The following is a 12,781-nucleotide window of genomic DNA, read 5'->3' on the forward strand; positions in this document are numbered from 1 at the left end:
GCAAGTGAATGGCATAATTACAAAACAAACAGGGAGTAATTGGGGCTGGAATGGTATTGAGCCATGTGCACCATGTTAATGAGTTCAGACTTTATTCAGTAGACAGTATGTATGTGGGAGATTAGAGGCTTTATCCAGGGGAATGACGGTGAGATTCATAATTTAGGAAGATAGCTCTACTTTTCGTGAACAGAAGTTCTCAAAGTGTGGTGAACTCTGGTACCTCCTTTAGGGAGTCTGATGTCAAAAGTATTTTCATAGTAATACTAAGATATTCTTTGCCTTTTCCACTCTCATTTTTTCATGAGTAGATAGTGGAATTTTCCATAGCCTATAATCTTATAGTCTTCTATTAAACAAAAGATTAAAGAAACTTGCAAAAATGTAAAAAGTGCTTCTCACAAAATTTTTTCTTATTTGGAAAATAGTTATTGTTCATAAAGGTGTTGTGTTAACGTGCTGGGTTTATTGTTATTTTAATGAATTACTAAACACTTTTACATTTCCTTAGTTTTAATATCTAAGATGGTAAATATTGGTAGATATAATCCACATAAACAAAAGCTGTTTGGGGACTTCAATCATTTTTAAGAGTACATCAGGGGGCCTTTGACCAAAAGGTTTGAAAATTACTGATATACAGAATACACTGTATTAAGGAGAGGCTAACAGCAGAGAGAAGGCTAATTAGACAACTTTTGCAGGAATCTAGGGCATTGGTTTCAAAACAGATATAGTAAAATAAGACCAGGTCTTATATTAATTTTTTTGCTCCAAAAGACACATTAGAGCTGATTGTCTGGGTAGGTCTTATTTAAGAAAAAAGGAGGAAGAGTGTTTTCCCTCATTTTCAGCAGGAAAAATTATTTTTTATTTGTATTTATCCTTTCATAATTGATGGGAGAGAGAAAAGTAGTCTTGGAATTGAGGGGGAAATTGCGAAGAGTGCCTTCATGAAAACCAAAGGAAGAGAATATTTTGCAGTGGTTGGGGGGTGTAACTCTGTCTTCGAGATTATATTCCATTTGTGGAATAAAACTAACATTCATTTAAAAATAACAAATATGTAAAGTTTTTTAAAAACCTAAACATAAAAAGAATATAGCATTACATGGTTAATTGTGTAGTATGAACTTCTAGTATAAAAATTCAGTAGCATGAGGTCATTAAGACCTTGAGTAGTCAGAGAAGGATTTGTGGAAGTGAGTAAATTTAAACTATATTTTGAAGGCTAGATTAACTTTACGTAATTCATATTTTTAATCTCATCAGTCTAAAACAGATTTCTGCTGCCGTCCTCTACAATAAGGATGAACTTGGCGATGTAACCACAGTACTCACAATCCATTGGCCAAAATTCTCCTTTGGATAGTATTGATACTTAAGTAGATGATGGTACCATTTCTCCCCATGATTTTCGGTTCTCTGTGCTTCCTCTCATAATCACTCCCCTCTGATTAACAGGCTCTTTCTTTTTTATGCTAATAGATTCAAGTCTTGCTCTAGTTTAGAAGCCATTTTACCCTTCTGGGATACTTATCTGAATTCATTGAAAGCTTAACTTGCAAAGAGCTCCTTATATTTCAGTTTTTGGAAAGTACTTTGAGTTAATCCTGGTCTTTCCTATAGAGACAAAAGTAAATTTATTTGGATTTTAGTTATCTTTGTGTGTTGGAGGTTCCCAAGACCACCCTCAGGTTTGATGATTCACTAGAAGGACTCATAAGACTCAGAATAATGGCTATGATTCATTACAGGGAAAGGATACAAAGCAAAATCAACAAAGGGAAAGCGAGTCTGGGGCAAAGCCTGGAGGAAAACAAGCACCAGTTTCTAAGGGTCCTCTCCCAGTAAAGTCCTATGGGACACACGTAATTTCCCCAGCAGTAAATTGTGACAACACATGGGAAATGTCTACCAAGGAAGCTCATTAGAAACTCAGTGCCCAAAGTTTTTATTGAGACTCTGCCTGGCAGATACCAAAATTCCAGACTCTCAAAGAAGCAGGTGTTCAGCACAAACCACATTTTCAACACAGTGAGTCACTCTTACCATTTAGGGAATTGTGGAGACCCTCCTAAAATCTAAGTTCACAGGTACCAATCAAGTGTCAACATTGCAAGCAGCCCTTTTGAGGATGGCAGCCTCAAGCCTGCTATGTTAACTCTTTCCTGTACACCTTGCTTTTTTAAATCCAGTGATTTGTAGGTAACTGTAAGAGTCGGCAAATCACGTAACTGTCTTTTAAATGCTTTCATATATTACAGGTATGCTCCAGAATCACTGACAGAGAGCAGGTTTTCCGTGGCCTCAGATGTTTGGAGCTTTGGAGTGGTTCTGTATGAACTTTTTACATATATTGAGAAGAGTAAAAGTCCACCAGCGGTCAGTGTGGTTTTTATTTAGTTTCAACTTTTCTTTTAACATGAGAAAAGCTTTTTCCAAACAATGGTAGTAAGCTTAAGGCTCATTTTAGAGCCTCTTATTTCTTATTTGTAAGATAGCATCCAATAAAATAACTCTAAATGTATTCATTAAATTAATTTGAATTTTTAAAAGGGTCGGATTGAGTACTATTTAGTATATTCTATTAACGTTATTCTTATAAATCCAATAAACTCATTCATTCTACGAATTATTGCAAAAGTTAAACCTTTCAAAGTAATTTTTTTCTTGTTCATTGTAGAATTTTTTTTTTTTAATATAAGAAAGTATAAAAAGGAAATACAAATCATCTCTAATTCAAATTCTCAGAGATAACTAATATTGTGGTATACTTTCTTCCAGGCTTCTTTTAATTTTATATATAAAAGTGAAATTTTATTAAAAATATTTCTTTTATGAAACAAAGGTTCTACTATACAGCTTGCTATCCTGCATTTTCATTAAGTATTGTAGCATGGATATATTCTTATATTAGTAAAGATTTACTGCAAATATGACTTCTAACTTATGGGTAGCATTTCATCATAAGGCTATAATTTCTGGACAATTATTTTCCATTTTTCAGTCTCTTAAGTAACACTTCAATGAACATAGTGTACACCCTTATACATAGATATTTATGTTTATCTGATTATCACCTTAGAATAAAAGTATACTTATAGATGAAAGGTTATGAACTCTTTTAAAGGTTTTTGATTATTTCAAAATGCTTTCCAGAAAAGCTATACCAGATTACATTCTCATTAGTGCATAGGGTGTGCACATTTCATCATTTGACTCTATTACTACATTTTTATGCAGTTTTGCCAAATTGATAGGAGAGAAGTTGTATCTGTTTGATTTTAATTTGCATTTCTCTTATTATTGTGATTAAAAACATATTTATTGGGTGTTTGGGGTGTGTGTGTGTCTGCATTGTCTCCTCATGTGCTTCGTCCGTTTCTATGTTGACAATTTTTCTTACCAGTTTAAAAGAGCTCTCTATATTTAAATAAATAATATGTTGTAAATATTTTTCTCAGACTTTAATTTTATGACTTCTTAACATATGAACGTTTTCTCTCCATTGAATTTAGGCTTAAATAAACATCCTGCATTTTCTTTTTATTATGTCGTCTTTTACATTCAAGTTTTTATTTCAGCTGCAATGTAATATGACACGTTAGAACAATAACAACAAAAAAATGTGATTATGTTTTTAGTTCACTTGTTTTGGGCCCTTCTCAGGGAATTTGTGTTGACTATGTTACAGTTATGGAAATGTCACTACAGAAGTTCCACATTTAACAATCTTTTCTGAAATATGACTGAGAGGAAGTTTTTGATCCTTAAAAAATCTGGTTTTTAAAAGTCTCAAACATAGAAGAAAACATACATATACAGAATTTTCCCATTTACTGAAGAAGTTGATAAAGAATTCTGCTTCAAATTAAAAGTACCCAAAAAATCTCATTGAAAAGTGGGTTTGTGTTTCAGGAGTTCATGCGTATGATTGGCAATGACAAACAAGGGCAGATGATTGTGTTTCATTTGATAGAACTCCTAAAGAATAATGGAAGATTACCAAGACCAGATGGATGCCCAGATGAGGTAACAAAAAAAAAATTTTTTATTCACAGTAATCATGCATTTTCTTTTCCTTTTTAAACAAGAATTTCAGGTCACTTTATGAAATTTAATTGATGACCTTTTAGATAAATAACATAATCACATGACTGTGGATCTAGCCATAGCCATGCAATATACCTGTATAGGAAAATTAAGTGGGAGTTCAAATTCATGTCTTCTACCAATTAAAAGATGGCACTTTGTATTTATTGTAATTTTGGTTTATTTTCTCTTGTATAGATTTATGTGATCATGACAGAATGCTGGAACAATAATGTAAATCAACGCCCCTCTTTCAGACACCTAGCTCTTCGAGTTGATCAGATAAGGGACAATATGGCTGGATGAAAGAAATGAACTTCACTCTGAGACCAAAACAGAATTAGAGAACAAAGTTTTTTATTTCATATTGCTGTGGACTATTATTACATATATTATTGTTATGTATATTATGATGCTAGCCAGCAATGATGTGGAAATATCTGCTGAAAACTTTCAAAGTTGAGTGAGTTTTTCTTCATGAAGGCACCAGAAAAAGAAATTGATGAAAAGTCCTTAGCAAAGAATTTTGTAAAAAGTTTCATGAACCTGATCAGTCAGTTAACATCATCTTTCTTTGGCGAAAGAAAAATAATAGACATTTTTCAACTAAGAATTTTGAGAAATGAAAAGCTTGTAATATAAGTTTTGCAATGTTAAAGATGCACAGAATACATATGTACAGTTTTTACCACAGTGAATGTATGCTACCTTGGTATCTTGTGTGATGTTTTACACAAGGGCCGGTATTCATTAATAGTGTTTTCTAACTTTTTTATAGTTGATCTACAGTAACTTCACGATACAAACAAATTAAGATGCTCAGATAATTGAATAAGCACCTTTGTGTCCTTGTTCATCTGTATCATTGGCCAGCAATATAAACAGGTATACACTTTTAGCTTGCAGCTCTATGTATTGTAAATATTTTTCAAAGAAAAGGGAACAAATATTTAGTTTTATTTGTTTAGGAAATCTCCCTGACTCTAAAAAATACATTTTGAAATGGAACAAGTTTACAAAGCTGTAACACAATCTATTTTCTTATTTGTCTCCCTTGTTTCTGTTTGTGGTATGTTTTTTTAAATAGAACTATCTCCAAGTTTTTCTAAGACTATGGTGAATAGTTTTCTTTTAAAATTTTGAGATTACGAATGTAGGGATATTGTCATCCCTTGAGCTGTTGGCTGCCAGTGAGATTCTTCAATCCCTGGGACCTATAGACATGCATTAAATTAAGTGTAAGCCATAAAATAATATTGTTTTTAAATATATAAACTTATTAAAATGCATAGTGAGTTAGGAATTTTTTTTTTCTAAAGACTGTATTTTAGGGATTTCAGAAATCTCTGTTGCAGTTACAGAAGAAATTTCCTTTTGTTGGAGATTCTTATATACAAGGAAGAAATGAGAATAAATTGGCGGAAAAGTATACTTATTTTATTCAAGAATGCCAGTAGAAAATTCATAATGTATGCCTTTTAAGAAAAATGAGAGTGTACATATTTTCAATGAAGTAAAAAGGTTGTTTATTGTTGTCTTCATTTGTTTTAGTGCTACTCCATTTTAGACACCATACGTAAAATATGATGGGGTTTATTGTTTTATTTATACGAAGTTTAAAGTACTTAGTATTTTGGTTAAAAAGAAAATAGTTTCTTTATTTTCAGTGTTATGTGCTATTTTTTTTAAACTTGTAGTTAAGACTTTTGATTATTTTTCTATTTTTTGCAGCTGGTTTTAAAATGCAAATTACATAAGAAAAAATGCCTCTCACATACAGTTAGAGATTTTTCGGTTGGACTGATGTAAGGACAAAAAGTGCTTTTTACGTGATCTTTAAAGCATCTTAGTAGTTAGTGACTGCAAAAATCATCTAAAATGATAGTATACTAGATTTTTAAAGATTTCTAGTAGATATTTTGGTGAAAGCTAAATATAATTTTTATTTAATTTGCGAAGACTCCTCAAGGATTTGTAAATATAATGCAGTTAAAGATCTTCCGTTCTGCTGCTTTTCAAATTAAAAGCATATCACATGATATGCTTGATTTTAGATTTTTGTACTAAAACTTAAATACTTAAAGGTAGATTCTTAAAGGTCTAAAACATTTTTTTTGTTTTTAAAAGCAAATGTTAACTAGGTTTCTTTTTAAAAATATTTTTAATGTTTCAGTTTTAAGAAAAAAATCCCATATAAACATTCTTAAGTGTTTAGAGTGGGATAACTACTCCCACTCTAATTATTGTAAAATTCTATTTTCAAGTGAATTACTATTCATTAAGGGTTAGTGATGTTTTACATTTTGATTGTGACCAAACATAAAAAGAAATTAACCCTGTTTAGTTTTTTCTGCAGAAGAAACAGATAATTATTGTACCAACTAATACCAAAATGTTTCTTCAAAGTAATATTCTTCAGAAATGAGGGTAAAGATTTTCTTAGAATTCTCAAAATCTGTAAATATTCTAGTATATTAAGTTATACAGTCTTTATATAAATAATTCCCTATATCCATGGCTGCTTTGGGAAATAGTCACTTTTTAATGTTATTTATATATATGCTTCCAGTAGCATTATAATTTGCTGTGAAAGAGTGCTTTTTTACAACCCAAGATTTCTGCTATAAAGTGAAGTGAAATTTTTATCACAACTATAACTTCCGATATTTCCATTTTATTTGAACAGTTTTATTATGGAGTAGACATTAGGAAATACCTACAGTTCTATACCTGGGGAACCATTCTCCATGGGGTGGCATTATGTGGGCAGTTTATTGAGACTGTGTTATTTTCTTTTTTGTGCCTTTAGCATGTTCTCACAAAATTGAAATATTGATGTAATAAATATTCAGAAGTTATTTTCTTTTGTACTGTCACCTAACCAAGGAAGTGGTGTACATACAGTGGTTTAGGAATATGCAAAAAAAAGCCTTTTATAATAGTAAATTATCTTTAGATTTTTTTAAAGAAATGCTTCCTAAGATTGTTCTCAACTACTGCATGCTCTTTATGAACATTGCTGTATCCACTCTGGTTTCTGGCATTTAAATTATTTCTCATGAAATTTTCTCTAATTTTCTAGTATAACTTTCTAAAGATCTTTCAGTTTACTATATTACAATAAATAATAAGAGTAAGTATAAGTCAGCAGGATTACCCAACCAAAAGACTAGATTATATGAGATAAACTTCATTCTATTTAAGAAAAAAAATCAGAGTATGTATATCAGAAAATACTTTGCGTTGTGTTTACTCCCAGATTTGGGTTAGTGGTACTTAATTTCAAGACAACTAACTGCTAAGTGTTTCATGATGCTAACAGTAACATTAGAGAGATTTCAGAATGACATCAAAAGAAGAGAATTCTAAAACTTTCACATTAATCACATTTATACAATATGTATATCATATAGCCTTTAACTTTTCATATGATCAAATTCTTAGTAAACTGTACATTCTATACCTAAATATTAAAATATTTAATTGTTTTACTTTATTACAATATGTTCTTCTTTAGATTAAGAAATTAATTTCTGTTGTGCTTATACTAGATGGCATTGCTTAATTGGTGCAAGCCCTAAATAAGGTTCATTTTTTAAATCTTACAGATGTATAAGGAAAAGCCTTGTCTCCAATTGAAATACCAATCTTTATTAATATGGTTTTAAAAGTTGTTAATGATATGTTTTGTGTGCTGGTAGTCTCAGCCTATCAATAACTAATGCTGTGGTTGAACCATCCTTGTAGTTATTATGACTGCAAGATGCAGTTGAGGAATAACTATCAGGAAACTTTGGAGAAAAAATAATAAAGGTTCATTACTTATAGGACCTGGAAATTATGTAGCAGACCTGGGGCCACACAGTGAAGTCGGAGGTCGAGAAAGAGAGAGAGTACAGGGGCCTGGGGTTTTTTTGTTGTGGTCAAGGGTGGGGGCCTAGGGTTTTGTGGACTCTTTATTGGTGAATTTAAAACATAACAGCAGGAATTTAAAGTATAGGAAAATGAAAAAACAAGTGGTTCAAATGGTCAGTTACTGAAATTAACCAAGATCTCAGAAACAAAGGAGCCTTAGTGGAGGGAGGTAGACTGGTTCTTCTTCTAGTCTTATGGCTGGCAATGTGTTTATTGGAGATAACCGCTTTGAAGTGGATGCATCAGCAATCAAAATGTAAGTCAGATATTTGCATTACAGAAAAGAAAACCCAACTGTCAGGGCTTATAGTACATGATCCATTATAAAGCCTTTTTTTGCATAGGAATTGCTTAACATCGGTTTGTTTGTTTTTTAACACAACTAGATTTATAAAATGAGATGGTTAAAAGAACTCTAAGAGTCCCTGTTCCAGTCATCCATAGTCTTAGATTTTGTGAATAGTTTTGATTTTAATATCTGTAGTAGGAAGCACTCCTATAAATATTTCTTGGGGTCAAGTCAGTCAGCTTTGAGCAATGTGAACAGACAGAATCATAGCTTTCAGATCTGACTTTTGATAAATAATAAATAGTGCAAGGTGGTAAGAAAAAGATGGAGTTAAACAAACAAAACTTGAATGGTCAAGCTTTTCTAAAAGAAAGGGTTTCTTGAGCCATGTGCTAGCCAGGAAAGGACCCAGGTCCTGGGGCAGGAAGTTTAAACCACCATCAGCAGGGCTAAGTAGAAAAGATAAACATGTCTGCCGTCCCGGAGTTGATGGGCACTTTCACACATTGTGTTTTGGGGAAGAAAGATGTAAGTTGCTTTGAAAGAATTGACCTTGGTCACAGATAAGGGGAGTGGGAGAGGGTGAACCAGGGGCAGTTCTACGATAGGCGCACAGTCTGTAAGGAAGAAATGTTTACATCGTTTGATTGGTTACAGGCAACAATCCGGACAGTTTATGTATATGTAGGACGTGGTGGTGTCTAGCAGTTGGCTAATAGGGGGCTGGAGGTTGATTCAAAGCTCCAACATCCATCCAGGAACGTGAGCAGTCTTTTGTTAGTTGGAACACAGCTATGTTAACTTAAAGACCTTTCAAAGTGAGAGGCAGCATTTACTTGATCAGTAAAGTGAGAGGCAGCATTTACTTACTGAGATCAATAAGAATAGCTATTTGGGATTCATTTAGGCAGAAGCCCGTAGTGTTCTGATTGGAAGACAAGGCAATGGGTATTTATGAGAAAGGGAAGGGGAACAATTACATCAATAGAAGAAAGCTATTGGTGCTGATAACATAGTGATGTTAATTCTGTTTTTTTAATTAAATTTATTGGGGTAACAATGGTTAGTAAAATTACATAGGTTTCAAGTGCACAATTCTGTAATACATCATCTATATATCACATTGTGTGTTAATTCTAAACAATGTTTTAAATTTTAAGTTAGGTAGTCATCAGTCCAGTAGTCGTAACAACTGCTTTCTTGTTATTTTTGCAAACAGTTCTTTGGGACATGATATTGCATTAGGCCCAGTCCAAAGGTTATTTTGTCCTGTTTTTACATTGCAAAGATTTGAGGCATAAGACGTGCAAGGCAGTTCCTCTGGCATGGCAGCTCCAGCTCCATTTGAAAGTGGCTCCATTTATATTATTGTTTACATTCCCCCCTTTTGATCAGGATCTTTCCTTGAAAGTATTGCTGATCAGTTATTGGAAAGCAGCACCAATCAGTTATTAAAATCATCGTTGGTCTTCAATTGTCAGGTAGCTCGTTTTGGATCTGTCATCCCAGTCCCTCATCTAAGAAGGCTCATTCCTGGTATGTCACGGCCCATGCAGAAAGTAAAGTGTCTTTTTAGGAGGAGCCTTAGGCCACATTTTATCAACAAGCACACCAGATCAGAGGAAGGTTTTTACCGTCCTATCTCTTTAAGGACAGACATCTGTAGTTTCTTGAGGTTTCTCATATGACATCTCATAGGCTGTAGCGATCATCTCAAAACATTGAGCAACCACTATCAGAATGGTGTCTTTATAACTTTGAGCTATGCAAAACAAAGATATATAACAGCAAAAGTTTTTATAATAAAATGGTAAGTTCAAGTTAAAGAATAGATCTGAGGACAGTCAGCTGAGGATATTAAAGAACCATGAGGTGTTAGTGGGCGCTGTGCAATGGGCATTTTATAGTGGCTCTGTTTATATATTACTGTTTACAGCTATTAACTGGTTAACAATTCTTGTCTCTCACTGTCTGGCAGCTGTAATTTAATTTAGAGCATCTCAAATTTCTTCAGTGATTTAGCAGGATGTCATAAAGACAGCGTCAGCTGATAAGGCACATTATCAGTCGCAGATGATCCAATATCAGCAAGTACTGAAAACAAATGAAAGCGTGCAATAGATTTATTGATTAATTATCCTTTCAAGCACAATTGTATACATAGATGAAAATGTTTAGTTGTGCTTTTCACACAAAAGACAATTAAGTGGGGAGTATTTTTAATGAAAAAGTTTATGGTCTTTCAAGTGCTTGGAATATATATGAATCTCAGTGTGAATTTTCTATTAGCATGTAGCATAAGATTGTGAGTTGGAATTTATTTACTGAAATTAAAAACATTAGTGATCAAGGAAATCATAGATACTAAAGAAAATGGACACAATGAGAAAGATAAGCCTAACACTCAAGGCACTCAATTATGAAAATATCTACTTGAAATTTTCTTTTCAACTTCAACTACTTGAAATACACATATGACACTTTCTTCCTCTGCATAAAAGAGTTTTTCAAGGTTGCTGTAACAATGAATGTAGACATTCCAAATTTTCAGTATAAAATTTTTTTCTATCCTTAGTAACATTTAAGACATCTTAATTTTTGGTTGGAGAAGAAAACAGTTTTTTGCAGAATCAGACTTTATCCTGATTCTTAAAAATAGCCGAATTCTCTAATACTGATCACAGTACTTTTAATCTGCATAACCAAGGTGTCTAAGCCCTTGATGTGCGAGCTTCAGGTGGCTCAGAGCTAAATGACAAATCGGAAGCGATTTGTGCTGAATGATAGCACTTATTGACTGCTGTTCAGAAAGTATTTTAACAACAAAGTAACAGTCACTATTTCCCCACAAATCCTGCCAGAACATTTTTTTTCTTTCCTTCCTTTTAAAAAATGTTTTAAATCCTTGTTTCTACCAGTAATTCTGAGGATAGTATGAATGTCCTAGTACCACTTCTTTTTCTTCTGTTATTCGTTTTATAACACTGCATTGCAGCTGTTGAATAGGAATTCTTGATAATATGTGTAAAGTTATTGTTGACAAAGAACATTAAAACTGAGTTTTTTTAATGCTGAAATTGAATTCTAGAACTTGCTTTTTAAATGTTGAATTCTAGAACTCTGAGTATACCATTACAATTCCTTAAGGGGGCCCCATTTATTGTATTTCCAAAACTACAGAAGAAATTTCTAAAAATTGAGACTACTGTAAAGAACAATCTATTTCCTAAAAATGGTTTGGAAATCTGAGATCTAAGGAACAATGAATATGATGGTGCGAAAATGGAATTTCTGAATTTCTGTCAGATCTGATATTAAATTCCCATTTAATGGCAATATTTTTCTAACATCTTGAGTTTCTCTTATTTTAGGATTACTATAATAAATGTGGAAGGTAAGAATATGCATAACTCAAATGCCAAAAATATTTTGGTTCTAGGTCATTTTCTTATAGCTCCAACTTAGCTACTTAATGATCAAATTCTTAGTAGAGTCCTTTATCCTTTCTAAATAAAATAAAAAAAAATGCTAAAATAAAATAAAAAATGCACACAGACTACCTACATTGTGTATCACTACAGACCTTCCTACATTTGCACTCTCTTATCAATTCTGACAATGCAAGCTACCTACAACTTTCAAGTTGCACCAGGTAATTGTGTTAATGGTTGTAGTGAAGCCATCACCTCAAGCATGTTGATAAAATCCTAACTCCCATTCACATATTGAGAATAAAGAAGAGTAGATAAGCCAATTATGGATATAGGCAAAGGGATCCTGGGTAATGTTATGTGAAGGTGATCCTGACGATATATCAATTTAGAATTCCCTATTTAATAAACATTCAGATAAAAACAAGAAATTAAAACTCAGTTCTGCTGCAGTTCTGAGGATATGAGCCCTAATCATGTTTTCAGGGAACCTAGTTTGGTGTTGCCCCAGATAATCTCATATATAAAGGACCCATAGGAAAGGTATGTTGGACCTGGGCCTAGGGTGAGAGTTAAGAGTTTCATATATTCTCTCCAGAGCATGATTTTCCTACAGAGGTGATATTACCTCTAAAGGGATGGATATTGATGTTGGGGGATGAAAAATCTATATGTAAAGCACAGAAATACATAAAGTACATAAGTATGAAGTGGTATTAAATTTTCATGGTGGAGGAGATTAAGGGAGAATGCCTATAAAGCTCCTTGGATTGGGGGTGGTAAGAGAAGGGGGATAATTTAAAGAAACTTAGGAAACACCTATAGCCTGTACCCACATGGGCATGGGCCAAACCAGCACTACCTCAGAAATGACCTCAATAAGAGAGAGTAGATATGTCAGTGTCAGAACAGCTGAGAGTATTGGATCTTTAAGTCAATATTCTAAATAGTGTATCTGAACTGAGAAAAATTAGTTGACATAATCTTTTGAAAAAATCATCTAATATTAATCTTTCTAGAACTTAAAGATTTTCCTTAAAAGATGTAATAA

General features: G+C 32.9%; 1 protein-coding gene across 3 annotated transcripts in view; it reads left to right on the forward strand.

Annotated features, from left to right (window-relative positions):
* The window catches only part of JAK2 (Janus kinase 2), a 90,730-nt gene extending 85,094 nt beyond the window's left edge, over window positions 1-5,636 (forward strand). For 2 of the 3 annotated variants that reach the window (XM_019729753.3, XM_019729761.3), the window contains exons 23-25: window positions 2,268-2,385; window positions 3,922-4,035; window positions 4,294-5,636. In XM_019729753.3, the coding sequence (XP_019585312.1) occupies window positions 2,268-2,385; window positions 3,922-4,035; window positions 4,294-4,401 (340 nt within the window). In that variant the 3' untranslated portion in view covers window positions 4,402-5,636. The remainder of the gene's footprint in view (window positions 1-2,267; window positions 2,386-3,921; window positions 4,036-4,293) is intronic. The other variant, XM_074330468.2, reaches the window with a different exon arrangement.
* The last annotated feature ends 7,145 nt before the right edge of the window (window positions 5,637-12,781 follow it).

Source organism: Rhinolophus sinicus, chromosome 16, assembly GCF_057876585.1.
Source record: "Rhinolophus sinicus isolate RSI-liver-muscle chromosome 16, RSI-T2T, whole genome shotgun sequence".
Lineage (NCBI taxonomy): Eukaryota > Metazoa > Chordata > Mammalia > Chiroptera > Rhinolophidae > Rhinolophus > Rhinolophus sinicus.